Source organism: Nomia melanderi, chromosome 12 (assembly GCF_051020985.1).
Source record: "Nomia melanderi isolate GNS246 chromosome 12, iyNomMela1, whole genome shotgun sequence".
NCBI lineage: Eukaryota > Metazoa > Arthropoda > Insecta > Hymenoptera > Halictidae > Nomia > Nomia melanderi.
In genome coordinates, this window is record NC_135010.1 from 14,318,483 (window position 1) to 14,342,179 (window position 23,697).

Below are 23,697 nucleotides of genomic sequence, written 5' to 3' on the forward strand. Positions count from 1 at the left end.
TGATATAGCGGTCGTCCGTGACTCCGCGGCGCGGCGTGCCGGCGTACGTAGAGGAGGTCCTCGGCCGAGAACAGAAGGAACGGAAAGAGAGAGGGAACACACCGGCGAACCAGCCGGTCGACCTCCACCACTGCCGTACTCTGCCGATCACGTGTCCCCATTGAAAGCGGCCGGCCACGTACGGCCAGACGTCGACCAGAACCACTCGAGAAGCGGCGTTCCACCACGGCCGACCGGACACCCTCCGTTTCCACTTGTACTTTTGCGGGAGACGGGAGATCCTCCTCTCGTTTCAACCCTTCGCGTTCCTTTCGCGATCCGACTGGTCGGAGCTGTTAGCGGGACTTCCGTCGTTTAATTATACGCTGGAAGCGCTAGCTTTATTGCGGTTCAACGTCTATTCCGAAGAATAAATATTAATATCGCCGAGCGGAATTTCATTAGGGTCGAACGTTTTCGCCGGGTTTTCGCGGACGACGGGTTTCAACCCCTTAAGGTCGGAATATTAGAGTTCTTTGGGACTAACGAGGAAACAGAGAATTAAGGTGCTGTTTTATTTAGATGTGTCATATATAACGCCTCCGTTCCCAAAACGAAAGGTAAACTAATAAAGGACGGAAACTAACTGCAAATGAAGTAGATCAATTCCGAAAATGAAAACATCTGACATCCTGAAATGACCTAAATATAGCTTCTCGAACTGCACTTCGAGAATCAGAAGAATATTCCTCAAAAACCACCCGCAACAGAACATTAACAAACTCGTTCCTCCAGATTAACTATCGAGAAAGCAAAGCGTGTATCTTTATAATTTTGCAAAGTGTCGCACGTAAAGGGTTAAACCGTCCACCGGTCGATCCAGCGTGGCGTCCCAGCTGGGAGTCGAGCAGCATCCATATTTATTAAATTCGACACACATCGCGCCCGCTAATTTAATCATCTCTTAGCACAGATTAGCGACTCTCTTCCAAGAGAGCGTCGCCCGTTCATTCATCGGGATTCTACGAATTCGTAGATTTCTCTGAACGCGCGGACGAGGTTCGATGTAGGTTACCGTTTTCGACGGCGCGCACCGGCCGCCCGTTCCGAGGCGAATCTCGGATGCCACGGCTCCGTCCGCGGGGAGGAAGGATCGCGGTTCGGTCACGGTTGGCTCGTGACTCCTCCGCCGACGACGACGACGACGCCGCCGCGGAACAATCTCGGCCGTTCTCCGCTTGTCATTGTCCTGTCGAGATCGATGAAAAGATACGGGGGAATCCGGGGCCGGCCGGTTCGATCGGCTAATCACGATCGGCGCAACGTTTACGCTTCGACGTCGACACGGATGAACTCCCGAGAGGCCCGACGCGCCCGCCCGTTCGAGGTTCGAGGTCCTGAACCCCGGGACGATGTCTCTGACCCGGCGGCCGCGGCGGCTCGATTCGTCTCGCGCCTCGCGGTTACATAAGAGCCGGAGGATGCCGGCGTTACCTTTTACGGCACGAGCTGCACCGCCATCACCGGCGACGTTAATGCACGCTATTAGAGAAATTATCGATTGCCCCCGCGTCCGGCGTGGAGAATCTGATTCCACGCGCCGACAGACACGCACGGTCTCCCGAATTCCGCGGGATCTACACCGAACACCGAGCTCTTCGCGTAATCGCGGCGACTCGGCAGTAATTATTCGTCCTCTAGGTTGTTCGGTCGTAATGTCTGCATGTGTATAATCTGTCAGATACTATGCTGTTGTCAATGGCAAGACGCAAACGTGGATTCGGATATAGATACAAGTAACGCGAAATTGCGACGGACTTTCTGATCGCTCGCTCGTTACCGTCTCGCGTCTCGCGAGAACCGAATCGTTCCGAGCAACTTAGAAGCAACAGTATAGAAGAGATGCGAATCGAAGGAAAAAAGATCGTACACGGAGGAATCTCGTAGGAAATGCAGGAGGCGAACGGTCGCGCGGCAGGAAAAGTGAAGGAAAGAGAGGATAAAGGAGGAGGCAACACGGCCGGCTGGTCTCCTACCGAAAACGAATTCGGTTTTACTTTTGGCCGCGCCTCCGCCGCGCAACGGTGCTTTTACGCACCTGTGGGTGCACGCATAGACGACGACGGCGGCGGCGACGATGACGACGCCGGGCGACAACCGACGGGGACGGAACGCGCGTGCATAGTGGCCCACGTGTAAACCTCTTCACGTATTCATGGTTTTACGACCGTTTGGTCGCGTCCTACCTGTACGGTACCTCGGTATACACAAGCTGTATGTACAGTTAGGCGAGTGACGCGGTTTGGTTTCGACGCCGGTACGTGCGCCGATACGCAGGGGCGGCGAATCTCGCGCCGTCCCCTCGCCTCTTCAAGGATTTCCCGTTCCGCTCGGTTTTCCGCTCGGCCGTCGCGCCTGGCTCGCGATTTTCCGCTCGGCTCCGGTCAACCGCGTCGCGAGGAAAAACGACGGACTCGGGCGATCGAGGCGAGCGGCGATTAATTACCGGGAATTACGGGAGCACGGAAGAAAGATCGGTTACGTCGCGGCGTTAGGTAAGATCGGGGATCCGGGGAATTCGAAAGGGGCCTCGGGAAGATTCTAGAATCTACGGCAGAAGAGGATTCGAACCGATGAAGTATTTTCCTAGAAGTTCGTGAAGTTTCTCTCGGAGATCGTTGAAAATTCGTTCGAAACGATGCGTTTGTCGGTGGAAATCGGCGGACGGGCGAGAAGAAAACGCTTGGCGATCCTCGAGCGAAGAAGGCGAGCGTGGATCGCTCGTTTAGGAAGATTTTCGCGTGCGCCGCGGGAGAGCAGGCACACACGGTGCGTTTAAAGTTCGTTCACCGCTCGCGAACACTGTCCCCGTCCGTCCGTCCGTCCCTGTCTCTCTGTGAACGGTCGCGTACGTGTTGCGTATAGAATATAGGCGCAAAAGGGGGTCCCCTATGGGGGTATCGGAACCTCGTTACTCAGCGCACCATGCCTATGGTGTGGTCCAAGTCCAAGTCCAAGTAGACCTCCAAGTGGGACAATGACCGGCAGAGACCTTCTTTCAGATCCGTGGCGAGAGAGAATGGAAGGTGGCCGGTGAACGAGGAGAAAGAAGGACGAGGCGAGCGAGTGAGCGAGCGAGCGAGCGAGCGGACGATGGAACGAGCGAGCGAGGAGACGCGAGGAGGAGGCGGCGGCGGCACAGAAAAGGGTGGGAGGGGGCAATCGCGAACTCACTTCGCTAATTCACTTGCTCGTTGCTTTTCCGGTTTACATTTTGCTACCAGCCGAGAGTACGTCGGCCTTTAAAGACTAGGCTCCGCGCCTAGAGCCTCGTGAAACGCGCCGGAAACGGGACTTTGATTTTCGCGAGCCGAGCCGCGGCCGATCCGCCGTCTGGCTCCCGGGAACGCTTTCAATTCAACGGATAATCTCGAACAATCGATGCTTTCTGTTCTATTATTCCACCGTAAAGTACGGTCAGCGTTTGCCTCCTCTGACTCACGGCTCGAAAAAAAAACGCAGCGCCCGAATGTTTGACGTTCGTCATCGATCTACGCCCGGAGAACTGGTTCCCGAGGTTCCGAGAAAAAGAAGGGACGAGAGCGCGAACGAATTTCGACCGGGGTGGTTCGCTCATGAAAATTCAAATCGGTTAACGGACCGCCTTCGGAGCCGGCGTCTTCTCCTCCTCGCTCGCTCGGGGTACGCGTAAGAAAATGGCGGAACGTTTTTTTCATATCGACGAACAGCGCGGGGAAACAATGCGCGCGGCATCGCCGGGGAGCAACAGCGCTTTCTACAAAAACGCTTGAACGCAACATGTCCCGGTTCAAAGACTTAAGGGTCGTCGACCCCGGACGACTCGGCGAACCGTCGACCTTCTTACGGGCGTCCAGACCTTTCTTAACCGTCGCGGGAACGCGAAACGAATATTCGACGAGGGGACTCTGCCCTCTGGTTCTCCGAGCGAGGTCGGGTCCTTCTGTCGCCGCTAATCGGCCCTACGGCTCAAAGCGTTCTCGCGCGGAGCGTTTCCTGCGCCCGACTCTCGTTCACCCCGGAGAGGGAAGAAGTTTCCGGGAAAATTCCCGCCGCGACGGGGACACGTCCGCGAAGATTCCTCAGGACTCGCGAGGACTTCGACACGAGGAGTGGGAAGCAACAGCGGCGGCGAGAGTTCGTTGAACTATCGTCGACGCAAATTTCTGGGCGTGACGATGAAATTCGCGAACAGCTCGGGCACTCGTTTCGAGCAGCTGCTAGCGGGGAATCGTTCTACGCGGGAGATATAAGCGATCGTTCGAATAGACGAAGACGTCGACGAAAATTCGATGACACGCGGTTTATGGAGACCATAATCTCCGCACTGTGCGGATTATAATTCCTTTATCGGCGTATTCGAGTGCCGAACGCTTCGAATTCCTGCGATTCGCAAAAGAGAGACTGCCCGCCACCGTTCTAAACAAATTTCTGCCCGTTACTCCTCGGAACCCGCGTCGTACACGCAATCGCCGCGATAAAACGCGCTCGCATGAACGCACGAACGCACGCACGCACGCACGCGTGTGGCCCGTTATCCTCTAAAGTAACAGTTACGAGAGTGTTGCCGCCGCGGGAGAGGTAAAGCACCTTGAACACGCCGCGGAGGCGGCCGGTTCGATTTGAATGGGTTCCATGGAAACGGTGTTTCCGGTTCACATTCGGTTTTCCGTTCCCGTGCCGCGCGTTAGAGTCCCGCGACCTCCGCGACGGGTCACGCCCCGCGGATACCGAGGACCGCGAAGCTTTAATTTCCCTTTCGACGGGGCGAAAAAGCCGCACTCGAACCGGAGAATCGATAAAACGACGGCGAGCGTCGCCGCTTCTGGCCTCACGAAACTTCGGCTTCGATCCGCGGAACGGACTCGCTCGAACTGCTCGACTAAACTCGTTCCCGTCGATCGCCCCGAATCAATCAGCCCCTTGTCTTATAGGTTTTTTAAGAACCATTCTATCTTTGAGGCTGCTATTCCTCGTAATTAACTAGATAAAAGAGGAATTCTACAATCATCGTACCTCATGCTCGCCGCGCAGCATCTCGCGACAGATATTCCATTTTGACTAACGATTAATAAATACTGAACATTATCCGACGAGATCTAGACTGGATTGTCGGACCGAGTTAATAATTCCGAATTTCTGAATCAGTTTTAATTCACAATTCGGCAATATCGAATTAACCGCCGATTCAGAATCGTCTCCCGAGTGTAAGAGGTCAACACCCTAACGAGCGGTCCATTGACGCTAAGATATTCGCGCGACGGAGACAGAGGTCGGAAAAAGTGGCGACGATATCGAACAAAGCGCACTCGTCCGACGAAACGTGCGGCGAGTGTCCCGAAAATGCCGAGGATCGCAGCCGCGTAAGAACGATTCCCGCGAGAAGCGGCCGAACCGAAGGAAATTAATATATCTGGTACAGTCGTTCCTCCGAGGAGGGAAAAGATCGACGACCCGGGGAACGTATCTGGGTTAGTAGTCGTCGGCGATTCACGCGGAAACTTCTCTCGCTAGGAGGCCTCGCCGGCGTGGAAATTCGCGAGAGGTGAATCGCTCGTGTGTACAACCCGAGAGCGGTGTCCCTCGAAAAGTGAAATTTCGGACGGGCCGGCCGTGTGCGCCGCCGACGAAATTTCGTCACACGGATCCGCCGGGGGGTCGACGACCTCGCCCACATACACACCCGCGCGGTCGGTCCACTCTCTTCGGGCCGGATCGCGAAATTCCGATCGGATCCCGGGACAAAGGGACTTTTCCGCGGGATTCCGATGAAAACGCGTCGCTACTGCCGTTAACCGATTAACCATATTCGACGAGAGTATTCGAAATCCACAATAATGCTGATTCTATCAACGGTTAATCGTTTATTGTTTCGAGTAAACATATAATTCGTCATCGATCGCTTTAGTTTCTCGTTGCGACGTACACCGGGTTCGCTTGCTCGCCGTTTCTAAAGTTACATTTTACGGTTAACGGTTCTGCTGCTATTTTTCGTGATCCGGACCGTCTAGAGACTCGTTTACACGGAGTCCCGCTAAGTCCGATTCTTAGGTCGTTAATTTCGTTTCGAGTTTCCGTTCATCTGGACTGTCAATTGCCGGATAAAATCGGATAATCTGTGTGTTCCGGTGTATTTTCGAGCTTTTACCGTTAACGGGGAGCGGAATCGATCCGATCATTTCTCGAGCTGCAGGCCCGAGCGAATACGGCGTTCGTTATGATCGTTCGCGGCGGTGCGCGGGCGAACGCGGCTGATGTTTACGAGCGCGGGTGAAATTGAATTATTTTCAAATTTCCGCCGAAAGTAGTCGGGGCCGCGCGGATTAAAAGCGGTCTGCCGTTAAATTTCGCACGCACGCCGGGGGGATTAAAGCGGAATTATTTTATTCGAGCGCGAAGGAGGCGGAACGAACGCGCGAACAGAGCCCCGGCCGCCGATAAAGCGCAATTACCACTATAAATTTGATTCCGCCGTCGGAGGCATTTCCATGGAATTACGAATAAATCACGGGCCCGGCCCGTGATATTCTATTAATTTCAGAAACATCGACGGCTGAATTATTGCGAGCCGATACACCGCGCGGACGCGTCGTCCCCCGGCGTCGTCGCGGTAAATATTTTTCTCGGGTCATCGAAGTGCGCCGCGGAACATTTCCATATTACACGTCCCGTGTTATTAACGCCGCTCCATTGTCGCTTCTCTGTTTCTTTTAATTATTGCGCGCGGCGACCTTCGCGTTGAACCTTTCGCTCGACTTCATCGCGACGCGCCTCGCGTTTCATTTTTACGGACACGTTCCCTGGAGATCATTCGCGACTCTTCGCGGATTTACATGCGCAATTAATACGCCACCGTGTTTGATTAACGCGTTCGATTCGATGAATGAAAGACGATCGCAGGATCGAGTAGTCGCTTCGACGGACGAGCTGCAAATCATTTTCGAATGGTTTGTTAGGAACGTGTTTCGTCTTCCACGCTCGATAATCCGTGATAATTACGGAACGCAACGTCGGGTATTTGCATTGCGCTTGTTTACGCGTGGAACACGTTCGGAGGTGCTCGCGGTGAACGGCCGTCTCCGAGTGAACGGACGGTATTATCTCGAGGTGAGAATCGGTCCTTTGTGCGCGCGCACGCGGCAGATTTCGTTCACGTAACCTTGCAGATGGAATCGAGACCGGTCTTCGGGATTAGAATCCGAGGAGGTTCGACGACCCCCGTTCCTCAACTGTAAAAGGTGTCGCCGATAATCTACGGCTAAGCAGTCCGAAAAGAGAATCGGATTTATCTGCTTCGAGATGAATTTTGGATCTGCCTAGAATTGCTGGCTCGTTGTCCGCGTCGAATAATTACGCGGTATTCTAGGAAAAAGTGTATCGATGAGGATTACTATAATGTTCGAAGAGGAATTCGCAGAATGTTTCTTCCATCTACGAATAAACGAATGCGGCGAAGTAAAACGAAGAGTTGTCAGAGCTAACAACGCGTAGTTTAGCAGAGTTTAATTCGACAGAGGAGAATTCGCCTTGAAATCCCTTTAAAACTGCCCGAAGACTTTTCGGCGAACCCAATAGAAACTATTCCTATCAGATTATCGGCGAAGCTCGGCCGGGGAATCGACTCCTATTGTTGCGGCGGTTTACGTGCCGAGGGAGAATCGTTTCGGAAAGAAAATCATTAAAGCTTTAGATTCCAGACCAGTCTGGATCGATTTGGGCCGATTTACATTCACGCGGCTCGTACGTGATCGGTGTATGCACCGAGCCGTGAATGGGAAGAGAAAGAGGGAGAGAGAGAAGGAGAGAGAAGGAGAGAGAAAGAGTGACGAGGGTGGGTAAAAGGGTGGCGCTGGGGTTAAATGCACGTCCCCGTAAAGGGGTTGCCAGAGGACAACGGGCGAGGAGAAACCGTGCGAGAGAGGGACGCACCATAGAAAAAGCACGCGTTCAAAGCCGGGGTAAACAAGGACGGGAGAAAAACACCGTAGGATTTTTGTAGACGGCCGTCTGGCTTGAAAATTTACCAGACCAGAAGAGATTGCGCCTCGATCGCGCGATCGTCGTTTCGTCTCCGTCGATCGGAGTCACCGGAGAAACGTTGGCTCGGTGTTTCTCGCGAACGGCTACGTCGAATTTGATCGAACTCACGGCGCGTCTTCGGCGAACGAGCGAAGCTTTCATCGGCTCGGTTTTGCTTCGAGGCGGCGCGTCGCGAAATAAAAGGGAATTAAAAGCTTCGATCGCGCGCAGCCCCGAGCACGATTCGAGGAAACTGACAACGTCAGGTGAAACTGGGGGAACGCGAGAAACGGACGCGTCCGTTCTTAGATCATTCGCCCACGCTCGGTAACTCGCCCTATCGATTTTACGCGTTACATAAACCACCCCCGCGCGTTACAGAGCCGAATCCTCTTACAAGTCCGCGCGAATTCCCCCGGGAGAGACGCCGCAACGAACGAAGGACCGTTCGGAGCCGCGTGTTTCGCCGGTGGAGATCCGACGCGTGCACGCGTGTCGATCGAACGACGGGTTTTCGTTCGAGACGTCGCGTCGCGGGGAGAGCGTGTGCCGCGATCGCGAGAAGTTGCCCGAAGAATTAAACTTAGCTGCGCGATCGGCGCATGCACTCCGCCGGCATCGCCGGACAGAGACGGAGAGCCGACAGAATGGAAAATCCGCGGACGATGGAAAAAGAGGGAAAGGGAGGCGAACGAGAGGAAAGCGGCGGCGGCCGGCGAGGGGAACGAAGAAGGACGCCGTCGCGAGTGGAAGAACGAGAACGTGCCGGAGAAAGAACGAAGAAACGGGTGAAAGAGGGAGCGAGACGGCGGGATTGCACGCGCTAGAGTAGCTGGAGGGGTTGAAAGGGGTAACGAGAGCGCGTCGGACGGAGAGAGGACGGAACGGTCTCGGCGGCGCGAGCAGGACGGCAGAGGGAAATGCACGAGAGGCGACGCGCGGAGGGTGGGAGGGACGAAAGAGGGACGAGGATAGATAGGGAAGGGGAACGAGGGCGGAATGATCGAACGGAGAAAGGGAACGTCGGTGGGACAGGGACGGCTAGAGCGGAAGAGAAGGAAAAGGCACCGTGGAAGCGGCAGCAGGGTGGGCGCGGAGGAGGGAACCTCTGGCAACGGGTCGATCGAAAGCGCAGCGCAGAGAAATGCACCACCTCTGTGCTCTGGTCTGGCAGCTTTGCTGGCACACCACCGCGTCCCCGTGTTCGCCAGAAAGAGAGAGAGGGGCGCACGCCGGGCGAACGAGGAGGACGGACGCCGCGGATAGAGAAGGAGAGAGGACGCGACGGAGAGAGAGGGACAGCGAGCGACCAATACCGACGCAGGGGGAGGACGAGCCAAGCCGACTCGCGTTGGGCTAGGTCAGGTCTACCCGAGTTCCACACACCGCTCTCTGCGTGTGCCATCCAAAGAGACCCCGAAGGCGGAGACCACCCTCGAAAAAAAGGGTTGAAACGCGTGTCGTCCGGTCCTAATCGCGAACGTGCGCGCCCGGTATTCGCTCGGATAATTAACGGTCGGCCGGTCGACAACAAACCGCGGGTCGTCCGTGGAGTTTGTCGTGAACGATCGCCGTAACCCGTGTGCGAGCGTGGCGTGTGCTCGCCGCTCGACCGCGGGATCCAGCCCCTGACGCTCGTCCGTCATTCAGGAAAAGGGTGGAATGCGTCGTTAGTCCTCGGACAACGGACCACGATTCCTTCGCTTCGCATCGCGTCGCGTCAGCGAATCGTTCGGCGTACACGCGATAACGGGCCTGTTTTCTCGCCAACCCCCTTCCCCTCGAGTTTCGGTCCGAGTACTCGAGCGGTTCTCCGTCCCGGTTGTTACACCTGGGAAAGTAAAATAGGGCCGGAGGAGGGGGTGCGAGACGGAAAGAGGTGAAGTACGACCAAGTGGTTCGCGTGCGTGCGTGCGTGCGTGCGTGCCCTGCGTGCCTGCGTGAGTGTGTGCCTGTGCGAGGGTGCGTGTGCGAGAGTGAAGTGAAGAGGAACACGGTGCGATCTCGCGGACGATTCTTCGTTGGATCCAATCGAGAAATCGGCCTCGAAGGAACAACGGTGGAAGAGGGGTGCGCGATCGCCGACGAATCCTTTCCGCGGATAGTTGTTGACAAACAACGAGAACGGGGAGAGTGGCGAGTGGTTGATCGCGAGTCGGGTGCAACGGCAGCGCCGATCCCAATTTCTTTTCCTCGATGTCCTGATAATCGATAAGCGTCGTATAGGTGGTAGAGGACCGCCTAGGTCGGCAGCGATCGGCCTTATCGACGTCGAGATTTCGCCTTGCCGAGGGACATTTTCAAATAAATGTTGAAGGAAACCGGCGTGTTTCGTCCCTCAGCGCGAGGCCAGCCCAGGCTCCCGAGTGTCCCCAGAGTCGTCGGGATGCCGATCTCCCTTAAGAACCACAGGATCACGTAAAGGGCCAGGGATCTTTGTTCGGCGACTCGTCTGCTCGCTGGGACGCGAGCGAACCGCTGGGACAGGGGACGGATCGGCGAGGGAACGTCGCCAAGACGGTGCAGGACATTCGTCGACTCGCAGGTCGCCAACCGATGCGTCAAAAGGCGTGAGTACTGTGCGTAACGATGCACCGGACGAGGATCGTTGTTGTTTCTTCGATCGAGTCGAGACCGTTCGAGACAGTTTCATTTTCTGCGTCGACAAAGTCGAACGGACGAAGGGCCAAAGTTTGTTCGATCGCGCGCCGTTCGCTTTCATCGCGAGCGTTCGCTCGAGCGCTTCGAACGCGGCGAACGACGAGCGGCTGGGTCGTTCACCAAAAACTCGCTGCACCGTCCTGCACGCAACGGGGATTCGAAATTCGGCTCGATCGTCGTCGAGAACCGTCGATCCGCCAGCTCGTTTCAAATTATCCCCCGAACGCAAAACCATTGAAACGTTCCTCTCAAAGACGCGCACGTTTGAAAGCGCGCAAAGGGGAAAGAAAGAAAATGATACGCCGCGGACGAAGCAAAGCGTAGGGCCGAGAGCACAATGACAAAACGTCGCTCGTCGGTGTATCGCGGGTAAAAAGAGCGATCCGAAATAATACGAGAGATTCGAGAACGAACGGGGGTACCGGGGCTGGGAGAGAGAGAGAGAGAGAGAGGGGGGGAACGCGAAAAAATCTGTTACCCGAAAGGGTTGGAAAGTAACGGCGGAAAAGTTAACGAATAGCGAACGGGCTGATAGTGCGCGATTTCCACGGAAATGGAAATTCAACGGGTAGCGAAAACCCCCGGCGGTCGGGCGGCGGAGGGCGGACTTCGGAGTTTATGCCCCGTCCCCGGCCACCTCCCTCTCACCCCTGCAGTCGATCAATGCGTGGACGGGTTTCACTTTCGCGGTGTTAAAGTGTTGCACCCGCCGCTGATTCAGGGGAAGAAAAAAATGCGATTTTCGCGCAGCACGTGACTAAATCTCAATGGCAAATAACGCGAGGGGGATGAACCGACTGGGGGTTATTCTTTTTAAGGGGGAACATCGTCGACGCCGCTTCTATTCTATTCTCTTTCTCTCGGTTTTTCGCTTTTCGGTGGCCGCAATCGAAAACGCGAGTTACCGGTAGGAGCACCTTTCAACCGTTTCGAGGGTTATCGATCGTATCGATTCACGCTGGAATCGAAACTATTTATAACGTTGACGTTGAACGTCATTACGGGCAGCTAACAGTTCTGGTTCTAATTATACGGCATTGTTTCCGCGTTTCCTTTTCTACGTTCGCCGTGGATTTCACGCTAAAAATTGATCGTTGATATCGGTCCCGTTGAAACGCCGAGGGGGTGGAAAACCGAGCGATGGCTATTTCGAGCGCTGCGATGAGTTTGCTGGTCGTAAAAACGGAGCGATACCTCCGGAAAGGACCTTCCAATTATTGTTTCTCGATCGGCCGGCCGCGTTATTCATTGGAACGAACGAGAAAGCCTGTCGAAGACGCTGGCCGAGGCTAGAACATAACGGCGCCTGGATATGTGCTAAACTTTTAGTAAACAACTCGCGGTTGTAACGGTACCTAGATGCGTATCAAATCCTCGGGTTCCCGGGAAACGGTCGAAACGTAAACTTCGCTTCGAAACGCTTCGCATGGGAACAGTATATCTCTTCCCTTGTCGCTCGCCTCCGTTCCGAGCGTCTGACCGACGAAACCTAACGTCTCTTTTGTTCTGTGTTTCTGTGCAGTGAAGGATGGAGTCCAGCGAGTGGGATCACGCGACCTTGAGGGAAGAGGAATTCGAGCAGCATGCCGTGTATTTGGTACCGGATGTGGGAGCGTCGCCGGGCGACACCAATCGCGCGGAAGCCTCCCTGCCGAGGAATTTGGTCCTCAAGCCTTCGCAGAGCCTCCACGATGTACGTTCACCCGCCAAAGAATCATTTCTCGAGACCTCCTCGGTGAGAGTCGCTAGAAACGTCCGTAGTCTTCCTCGAACGTTCGATCAACCCCTTTCGAGGGACTCGGTTGCGAAACGGAACGCACGCCTATGAAACCTTTCGAAACTGTTTTGCTCCGGTGACGGTCAAGTTGAACGATTCGGATTCGACGGATAGCAATCCAAGTTAATTAACTTAGCGGCCGTCGTGACCTAGAGTCCGAGTCAATCGTCACACTTTCCTTGGTGACAGGCATCGAAAGAGATCGCCTTGGTCGTTGCACGATTCTCGAATGCATCGTTCAATCGCGATTCGCGCGGCGAATCCGTGGAACCCGATCGTTCGTTGAGACTGTAAACTCGGCTATTTACGGGTACTCGGATGAATTTCGAACTAAAGGTACGGGTATCTCTGCCGGGATTCGACGGCAAACCGTTTTCGAATGATTAGGTAATGGTTCGGTCGGACGAATCGAACGAGAAGCGTGACGGTTCGACGGAAACGTCGAAACTACGCCGCGGCCCGTGTGAATGACTATCGCGCGGCTCCTCGTAAATACGGGCAAGCTTTTTCACCACGAGAATAGACGATCCGGTCGCGCAAGTCCAAAAATATGTCTCGGATAAAACTGTTGAACATGACGTAGTATATTCCGGCGACGACTGAATCGGCGATCACTTCTCGCGGGTATTTCGGTTCGACAGTCTGGTTCGGATTTAACATTTAAAGCCGGCGAGGAAGCGATCCGTTTTTATTCCGCCGTTTGAATGTTTCAACTCTCGAACGCCAACTCCGTTGACGACACCGCGGGAGGCGATGATTAGGTCCATTCAGACCTTCACTTATCAATTTTTCTACGTATCTCTTGTTATACCCGCTACGAATAACTGACAAGTCAAGGTGGCCGTCGGCAGCTGGAGGATTCAATGGAATTTTTCAAAAGCTCTCGATAAAAATAGCGCCAGACATCGCCGTCCGGATGTCCTAAACGATTCATACGTTTGCCAGAAACAAACGAACGGTCGCTAATGAGTCGCTCGAGCCCGTTTCGCGTCAGATCGAGAGCCGCCGATCGAAATCTGACCGAACGGAGTCGAACGCTGGCCCCGGATTAAAGCTAAACAGAATGTTCTCGTGTGTGCACAGGTGTTGGGAGTTTGGAGCACAAGTTACATACCGAAGGGTACACGGTTCGGACCGCTCGTGGGCCAAGTGTACACCAAGGACTCGGTACCGGCCGACGCGAACCGGAAATACTTCTGGAGGGTAAGAAAGAAAGCAATAAAGAACCAAAATAAAAAAACAAAACGAAAAAAAAACAAAAAAAAAAGAGCGAAAGAAATAAAGAAAAGAAAGATTCGAATGGCTACTCGAAATTCTCGCGGCGGTTATCCAGCGAGCGTCTGGGTTATCATCATCATCGGAGGCCGGCCTCTCGCGGATGATGAGCGCAAAAAAGTGAGGAGGACGGAATGGGAAAGAGGAAGGAGACAGAGAGAGAGAAGAGAAGCCGGCAAAGACCAGAAACTGGTTTCAACCGATCTAGCGAGCCTTAAAGCGAAACCCGCGAAGCCATTGATGCCTCGTAACGAATTGATGAGTTACGATAGAGAACTTGGATTCCCTCTCGATCCTCCCTACTAAATCGTCGATATTCCCCAGCCGGTCGCTGGTTTAACCGCCCGGAATATCATAGATTTAGATTGTATTTCTACAAGGCAACACCTTGTTGCTTGTCGACACCGAGATTACCATCGTAAACTGATAAAACGCTTGGATTACGGTGGAATAGATCGGCCCGTGTATATATTATACACGCACCGTCGTATATTGTCCCAACTGAATCGCGGTGTTCCATCGACAGGTGTATAAGAACAACGAGCTGTTCTATTACATCGACGGTTATGACGTCCAGAAATCAAATTGGATGCGTTACGTAAACCCGGCATATTCGTCCGAATCGCAGAACCTAATAGCATGCCAGTATAAGGTGAGTCGGATACGCGGTTACCATTTCTCCTATGCTTCTCTCGCTCGGGAATATCTGATCACCGCTCCACCGGCGGGGCGGGCAAATATTTTCGAGCGATCGCGTTAATCGCCCGTACGAATAATATTAGACGTACGGTACTGATACCGAGCCACCGCTGCTCTCTCTCGTGTTTCAGATGAACATTTATTTTTACACGATCAAGCCGATACTACCGAACCAAGAGCTGTTGGTCTGGTATTGCAGAGAGTTCGCGGAGAGGCTGAATTACCCGTTAACGGGCGAGCTGATGCTTCAGAGAATACGTGAGTATGGCTCTCGAATCGATCCTTAATCGATCGAGTAAACCATGTACGTTTCTCCGTTGGAACGCACCCTCCTGACGCGATCGTTCTTCTTCTATCGTTCTCAGGACAACAAGTACAACAATCGGCGTTGCCAAGCGAGCTGCCGCCCACCGTGGACGTCGTGTCGCCGCTGAAGGACCCGTCGATCTACGAGAGACGCTCGCAGATGACACCAACCGACGGATCGGTGCGATCGGACGAGGGCTACCACTCGAACGGCTACCACGACGAGGTTCTGACGCCGCCGGAGGAGAGCAGCGAGTCCGACTCGGAGAACAATTACGTGCTGGACTTCAGCAAGAACTCGAAGACCTCCGTGTGCAGCAACGAGGTGTTGGACAAGCAGGACAACGCGGCGGTGAAGAACGAGTACAGGAAGGTGAAGATCAAGATCACGAAGACCTACGGGAACTTCCAGACGACGAAGAGCGGGCTGGACGGCGGCGGAAAAGACAAAGAGCAAGAGCTGTCCAGCAGAGCCGTCACGCCGGAGCTTCAGAAATCGGTGTCGCCGATTCTGCTGCAGAAGAACGCGGTCCTCTCGACGGTCAACGAAGACGAGATCCCGAACGAGAAGAATCCGAAGCCTTTCTACGAGCCCGAGGTGAAGGGCAACAATCTCCCCGGGTCCGGAAGGCCTGCCTATCTGGCGAGTCCCAGTAGTTCCATCCTCGAGAACATCTTGCTCCGCAGCAGCACGGACAACAACAACAACAGCCACAGTCATCATCACAATGGGGCACTGCAGCATCACCAGCAGCAGCAGCAGCAACAACAGCAGCAGCAGCAGCAGCAACAGCAACAGCAGCAGCAACAGCAGCAGCAGCAGCCGCAGCAACACCATCAGATTCACCATCAAACTCATGTAGACTCTGTCACTCCGCCGCCGTCCAGTCCAACGGAGATGGCGTACTCGTACAAGAAGTCCCATCGCTACGGCAACATTCTACCGTGCAGTCCAGACTCCAGCTCGAACTTGCCGATGCAAGCGGACACGTGCGTGAACTCGACCAGCGGGAACAGCGCCCTGCCGATGCAGAGTCCGACGAGTAACCTGCACTCGAGCACGGGCAGCCTCCATTCCAGCACCGGGAACCTTCATTCCAGTACCGGGCCGAACGGCAACGTGCTGCAGTCGCATCCTGGCAGCATCCATTCGTCCAGCAACCCGAGCAACCATCACTCGAGCGCGAACGTGTTGTCGTCCAGCACGATACTGACGTCGACCAGCAACATCCACACGTCCGCGGCGAGCAGCAGCTGCCCACCCAAGAGGAAGACCAAGTCGCCGTCGCCGTCCGCGAACAATCCGAGCAGCGCGGCCACCTCGACGATCCTCTATTCGAGCTCCGGCGGTTGTCAGATCGAGTCGAACCCGGTCTACCCGAACTCAGCGGCGAGCAGCAACCAGAGCGTGTCGCCGATCTCGCCGATCCAGTCGCCTTCCTCCTATCCGTACGGGATTTACCATCAGAACGGCTCGTTGCATCACAACGTCGCGCCGTTGTCCATCAACTGCACCGCCTACTCGCCGACCCCCAGCGGGAACGTGGTCTACGAGAGGGACGGCAGGCGGCTGGAGGCGGCGACCAGCAGCCATCAGCTGCCGACCTCGTCCACGATGCAGATCGACAGCAACCAGGCGCTGATCGCCGGCACGCACAACCTACACCTCGGCCATCATCCCGGCTTGACCATCCACGCGAACTCGTCGTCGCTGAACAGATACTCGCCGGCGAGCTCGCTGTCGCCGGACGATCACGGCTGCTCGCAGAGCGGCTCGCTCAGTCCCAACTCTCAGGGGTCCAGAGGCTACAGGTCGTTGCCGTATCCGCTCAAGAAGAAGGACGGGAAGATGCACTACGAGTGCAACGTGTGCTGCAAGACGTTCGGCCAGCTGTCGAACCTCAAGGTGCACCTGAGGACGCACTCCGGGGAAAGACCGTTCAAGTGCAACGTCTGCACCAAGAGCTTCACCCAGCTGGCGCATCTGCAGAAGCATCATCTCGTGCACACCGGTGAGTCCGTTGATGCGTTTGGTATGGGATTCGTGTTTCCGGTTCATTCGTGGTAATTACGATCCGCGTTGTCTCGTACGCGAGGGTTGTCTTCGCCTCCCGTTGCATTGTTTACGCGTTGTACAGTAGCTTAAGCCTGCTCTCGGTTTCGAGGCGTGTTTAGAGTCAAGTCATCGACGAATGTAACTGAATTAAACGTGGGAACGCGATGGTTCCAGGCGAGAAACCGCACCAATGCGAGATCTGCAAGAAGAGGTTCAGCTCCACCTCGAATCTGAAGACACACCTGAGACTGCATTCCGGTCAAAAGCCGTACGCCTGCGACCTATGCCCCGCGAAGTTCACTCAATTCGTTCACCTGAAGCTGCACAAGAGGTTACACACGAACGAGAGGCCCTACACCTGCCAGGGCTGCGACAAGAAGTACATAAGCGCGAGCGGCCTTAGGACCCACTGGAAGACGACCAGTTGCAGGCCCAATAACATCGAAGACGAACTCGCTCTGGCGGCGGCGGTCGGCTCGCCGACTTACTACGAGTACGGGCCTGACATGAATGTTGGTGAGTGATTTCGAAAATGGAACGGGGAACTGGGTTTCCTGGTTGACCTTATGGCTACGGCCGAACTGAGGCTGTATCTTTGCACGCCGCGATCCTCCGCGGTCGCTGCCGCGATTTCAGGCTTAACAGATTTGTCCACAGTGCGATTACGTTAAAGTAGAGAGCAATGTATGCGGCTTTCGATGACTGAGACAGAGGCGAACCTTTACAGTGACGCGCCGTAGCCAAAAGAAGCGAACCCCTCGCTGTTTGATTTTCTTTGGGAGGTAGTTTCAAGGCGGTTGATTTCGATTCGCAGGAAACATGCCGAAGGAATGCGAACTGGAGCACATCGAGAACTACGAGAGGCACGGATCCGCACACGGGCCGCACTCCACGTCCCTCCACAACCTGGAGAACTCGGTGGGCCGGCCGAGCGTCATAGAGACCTCCCAGCCTCACATAATCGAGTGCACCTAAGAACGGGGGTATGAGCCCTTTCGCTCCAGCGCAAAATCTAGCCGTGGAATAGTAAACGAGTTGCTCACGACAAACGAACCGTACTCGTAACCCCTGCTTCCCTTTCGCGGCACAGAGAGACAGAGAAACAGAGAGAAAGAGAGAGAGAGAGAGAGAGAGAGAGAGAGAGAGAGAGGAACGCGATTTCGGAACTGTAATTTTTTTTTCTTCTCCAATTTCATTCGTCGTAAGCAGCGTGTAATGATAACGAACTAATGTGTATAAAGAAAGTGGGGGAGGGAGGGGTGGTGTGGGTGGTCGATGAGAGACATGGAGATCGTGGAAACGCTTGCGTCGAGAAAAAGGTGGAGAGAGAGAGAGTGAGTGAACGAGAGAGTGAGAGAATGAGAGAGAAAGAGAGTTCTACGCGCGCATCGAAGCAATCCGAGATTGTTGAATAATATTGTTGCTTGAATTGAAGCTTTTAGTAGATACTCTTCCCGAAAGCTGATTACTTTGTCGCGCGTTGATCGCGGCACGCGTACGAACAACACACACGTGGTACGTGTGTGGAACGGGTGGACGAGTCGACGGGATTCCCAATCTACGAGCGTAACAAAGTTCCTTCCTTGTAAATACTCGTTTCTATATTTTTTCTATGGTAGCGCCCGACCAACGAACACGAGTCCGAAAACGAAACATACGAACGCGGCGACAGGTGGACGGAAACGAGACGATTAGGATTGTTGATTCGCAAATTATACTCTCGAGTCGTCGCACGCTGCCATTAAACGGATAGAATCGAGAGAGGTAGAAAGAGAACGAGAGAATGCGCGCTAGAGAGAGAGAAAGAGAGAGAAAGTGTGTGTGTGTGTGTGAGAGAGAGGGAGAGAAAGAGAGAGAGAGAGAAAGAAGGGAAATGAATGCACCAAAGTCGTTCGAGCTTCTCGATTATCTTTCCACGGTCCATGCTTCAGCGACGCATAGAAAAGGGTACCGTATTCACGCGGTATTCCGTGCCGTTCCCTTTTTCTATTCGTATACAAATCGCTACGCTTCCACGAATACTTCCGTCGTCCAGCCAAGCAACAGCAACAGCAACAGCAACAGCAGCAGCAACGAGCCACGCTACGAAACTTTGGAATCGTCTGACCGGTACCGAGCGAAATTCTATCGCGCGACGAATCCCCTAGCAACTCGAAACTTCGAAATTAAAATCGTTTCGTTCCCGATTCTTCCAAAATTCACGCGGCTAGGCGAGGTTCGTCGACCCGACGATCACAACGTACCGCCATCGATACGACACCGATTCCAAAGTTTCGAGTCGGCCATCTCTTTTCCCATCGATCGCGACGCGCGTTACAGAGATCGGGATCGCGAGCTCCGTCCGCGTGGTCCGTCGATAACGCGACGTACAGCCACTCCCCCGAGTCTTCGTCTCACGGTACCATTTTCTACGCGTTTCGCGCTCGAGAAAAACGGCGGCGGATTTCGTCGGCACCCGCCCCACCAGAAAGGAAACGAACAGAATGCATTCGGGAAACCGACGAGCGAGGGTCGACGCGACGATCAGAACGAACAGCAAACAACAAGAACAAGAACAACCAGTGACGACACGACTGCAAACTATACGAGACCTGTACCTGTATATACTAACATTACTATTAATTATTCGATATAATTTAAAAGGTAAATTATAAGGAGCTCTAATTTATGAATACCTTTATATAATTATGTATATGTATACATCGTCGTCGGTTGGCGGGAAACGGTAGGCTGCGCTCTACGATATTCGAATCCTTCTCGAGGCAGGACGAAAAGAACCCTACTCTTATCAGACGTTCGATAATTTAATCACGCACGCGTACTTCGTAGCAACGTTTCAGAAACGAGAAAAACGAGGGAAAAAGAAAGGAAGCAGCAACAAAAAAAAAAAGAGAGAGAAAGAGAGAGAGAGAGTAAGAAGAACGAAGGAATGAAAAAGCTTTCGGTGATCGAGTATCTTATATATCTATATTTATACACGCTCATATACATACATATTTATATATATACATATATATTTTTTAGGCGTCCTTTTGTCGTGGAATTTTCGTAACGGAAAGCATCGTCTCTCGGTCCACGCGAACGAATCTTTTTTAATTTCCCTTTCACGCTACCGACCCGCTCTCTTCTGCCCCCCTCCCCCGCAGTCAGTCGCCGCTCTGTGAACTCACCCCCTGTGTGTCCCCGCGCCGCGGCGAGCCACTCGCGTTTTCGATCGATCGTTCCGAACACCCGGTCACGTCTTTTCCATCGAGGCCCGTGAAACACCGATGCAACCGAACGATTACGAGCGGAACGTTCTTCTTCTTATCATTCCCGTTTTATCGCGATCGCGGCCGAATAATCCGCGACGTCGGCGATCCACCGACGCGCTGACCGCGCGCTATTCGAAACGGAAGACATTCCGATCTCCCCGCGCTAGAACTACCGGGCAGTCGAATTGACTTTTTCACATTTTTCTACGGAGACTAAGAGCACGCCTATCGAGACTTCGACTGACTTCTAATTCGGTTCGCGTGTCAACGAATTCGTTTCTTTCGTGGCTTCCCGGGGAAGCAACCGTTATATCTTTTCGGTAATCGTTAAAAGGAGTAGTTCTAGCGTCACCGTCGGACCATCGTCGAACGAAATCCACGCGTCACGTCGGGGCGAAGACTCGGCGATGATCTGTCGAATCGGGAACAAATCGAAAGCGCACACTACTAACACGGGTAGCACATCTCATCGGGGGTAAATTTCGTGGATCACGGGGCGAGGGTTGGGCGGGGACGGTAACGGAAAAATTCTAGTCAAAAAGAAGAGAAAACTGACGCGACGTTTGCGTTCTCGCGGGTATTTCGTGCATCATTTAGACAAGATCAGCCCCGAGCCTTCCCCCGGACGATAATTCGCGGTTCGATTCAATGGAAATTCGATTAGCGCGACCCCCTTTGAAGCGCGACGATAACGATACCCTTCGGGAAACACGCTCGATCGTGTTCGACGGGAGAAACGGATAGCAATATTGATCACCGATCGTGCAACGCGATTCGCCGAGGAGAATCGCGAACGGCCGTGCCCCCGTTTCTTTTTCTTTCTCATTCGCATCTTCCATTGGTTTCGCGAGGAAACTTCGATCGTCGTTCGTACTTCCACTGATTATTCACGCGCCGAATCGTGCCGAGACGCGCACTCTGAGAAAGCGCAGCCTACCATTAAATGCGAAACGATAATGGTCGTCGTCGGTCGGTGATTCATGCGCGCGCGCTCGCTCGCGCGCCTTCCAAGCGGGATTTTTATCGGAACGAAACACTGACCGATCGTGACAGCACATCACGATGTATCGCAGACTGATATACGCACGGTTATCGATTGTCTACAAGAGTGAGAGTGACCGCGTGAGTGTGAGAACGGGTTAGAGAGAGAGAGAGAGAGAGAGAGAGAGAGAGAGAAAGAGAAGAGAGAGAGAGAGAGAGAGAGAGAGAGAGAGAGAGAGAAAGGGCGTGTATGTTTTCGAAAGAGAGCGCAGTTTTCAACGAAACCACGCGCAGAACGAACTCCAAAACCGAACGGTCCCGGATAAACAGAAGGGAGAGAGAAGGGAAAGATGCGAGTAACACGAAACGTACACGCATACAGACACACAGACACACACAGAGAGAGATACGACACATACATACACCGCGTTCCGCGACACCAGCGAAACTTCCGAACTTCCGTTTCTTAAAGTTTCCGTTTCGAAAAGAAACGCTATCGCGCACGCATACCCATCGTCAATCCGTTTAGCTTGGAACTCGCGACAACTCCAATGGTTCCTGCAAATGTCATGGTGCTCATCGTAAGATTTCTAACGAGACAGGGGGAACTGAGAATATATCGTTTTAGTTGGTCTCTTCCGTTTCGCCGCGGCCCTATTCACCGTTTCCGCGCGTCTCTCGATCGAAGTACAGGGGTAGCTTTAAACAGAAGAAAAGAGGGGGTGGGGGAGGTGGGAGCGAATTGGTTCGTTTTTCCCCGTTTCGCGCGCAACCGCGGGAGAAGACAGAGCGGAAAGATTCGACGACAGAAGGCGAGAGGGAGGAGAACAGGGAAAATCGAAAGACGATAATACGATTCGCGAGGCCTTCGCGCTCATTCCCGCGGACACGTTGAACAGACAAGGTGGAAGACTCGGGTGCACATTCTACCGAATGCCTAGGCGAGACGAATCCTTGCGAAAGTTGTATTCGCGCCGATCCAAGCGATCGCGCCGCGTGCTCGTCGCGCGAAAGAGGACTGCGACAGTAGAGAGAGGAGTGGAGAAACGCGCGGGACGCTTCGAACCCCTTAACCGTCGGACCCGACAAGGAAAACGATATTGAACCTTGTTAGTCTCTTCGAATACGGGAGTACGGTTCGGTTTCTCTGTGAAACGAAAAGCTTCCGTTGCTAGGAATCGGACGGCAACGGTTTCGTGTTCATACGCAAATGGGAACAATACTAATACTTGATTCGAAGTTCGCGAGTAACGCTGTTCACCGAGAAAATTCGACGATTAAGGGGTCAATCTGCCGCGTTAACACTACGACGACGGACCGGTTTCACTTTCATCGATTGAAGTTAAGAAACGAGCAAAATATAATATTCGTTATTCGTGCGGAGGATACGGAAGATGGACGCCGATGCGGCGTCATTGGTCGTGATGGTGTTAACGCGAGGACTGATCGCGTTCCGACTCGACGGTGTTAACTTCCGGTAGCGAGTCTAGGCCTGCATGCGCTCTATACCGCGAAAACGACACTGGAAACGCGGACCTGCGGGACAACAGGAAATTTTCTATAGTTCGTTCGATGCGTTTTTCGATGTACTTCCTTTTTCTGTTTTTGTTTTTTGCCGGTTGCAACGGAGAACGCAGAGACGCGCGCATGTTTCGATGATCGTCGAGATCCGAACGCTTCCGCCGCTCGTCTGTTACTTTGCTTTTTCTTACCGCGAACACCGGGGAACCCGACGAAACCGAAACCATAGGCGATCGAGGAACGTTGTCGCGAAAGCGTTGAACGGCCGGATCGATCGACGCCGAGTATATTTTTTTATAGAGCTCGATGCTGCAATCTGGAATCGCGGGCGATAGTTTCCAGTGACGTTTCGTCGATCGACATTCCGTACATTTTGCCTCGATTCCCTACCTTGCCTGCATTAAACGCACTATTATGAATAACGAGACGAGGAGCGAGAGAGAGAGAGAGAACGAGAGAGAGCGAGAGAGAGGGAGAGAAAGCGAGAAAGAACGAATGCGAGCGAGTGACAGAACGAATGTACGAGCGACAGAACGAACGGGAGACAGAAAGGGGAAGGGAGAGAGAGAGAGCGAGAGAGAGAGAGAAAGAGAGCGAGAAAAAGAAAGAGAGAGAACGAGTTACACCCTAGCATGTAAGAATTAAAACTGCGATGAAAAGAACAGAAAAAAAACAGAGATAGAACGAAGAATGACGGTGTAGTGACAGGGGGATTGGGGGGAGGGGGGGATTATAAAAAAACCAGTGAAGATCGTGTAAATACCGCTGAAAGTAGAGAATGATCGAAGGAAGCAAGCGACTAACCGCCTCGACAACAAAACAACAAGCAATATTTAGTTCTTACCATCTCGTAATAATTAAACGATAACTCCAAACTCTGTACTGTACACGCGTGTACAACGCTCGTAAAAACGTATTTAAACGACTATAAATTAAATGTTAATTATCCTTACACTTCGTATATAGTAAAATTGTTACGCATTTATTATCATTACAATTATTGAATAGGTAATGCTCAATTAGCATTTGTTTCTTAAAATAAAGAATAAATATATGGCTGTTGGATATTTATATTGCACAATATCACTACCTATCATTCGCACCTCACCACCACCGGACCCCCGTTTAAC

At 53.3% G+C, this 23,697-nt stretch overlaps 1 protein-coding gene across 3 annotated transcripts; it reads left to right on the top strand.

Annotated features, from left to right (window-relative positions):
• The first annotated feature begins 8,334 nt into the window (after positions 1 to 8,334).
• On the top strand, positions 8,335 to 23,634 carry Blimp-1 (PR domain zinc finger protein 1). 3 transcript variants are annotated; one of them, XM_076372587.1, is made up of 8 exons: positions 8,335 to 10,605; positions 12,221 to 12,433; positions 13,559 to 13,678; positions 14,277 to 14,402; positions 14,581 to 14,707; positions 14,815 to 16,767; positions 16,986 to 17,327; positions 17,626 to 23,634. In XM_076372587.1, exons 2-8 carry the CDS (start codon positions 12,227 to 12,229, stop codon positions 17,784 to 17,786), a joined length of 3,036 nt encoding a protein of 1,011 aa, XP_076228702.1. In that variant the 5' UTR covers positions 8,335 to 10,605; positions 12,221 to 12,226; the 3' UTR covers positions 17,787 to 23,634. The 3 variants fall into 3 exon arrangements, with proteins under 3 accessions (XP_076228702.1, XP_076228703.1, XP_076228704.1); XM_076372588.1 differs by having other exon boundaries at positions 8,336 to 10,607; positions 12,221 to 12,391; XM_076372589.1 differs by lacking the exons at positions 8,335 to 10,605; positions 12,221 to 12,433 and adding an exon at positions 12,670 to 12,811.
• Positions 23,635 to 23,697: the final 63 nt, after the last annotated feature.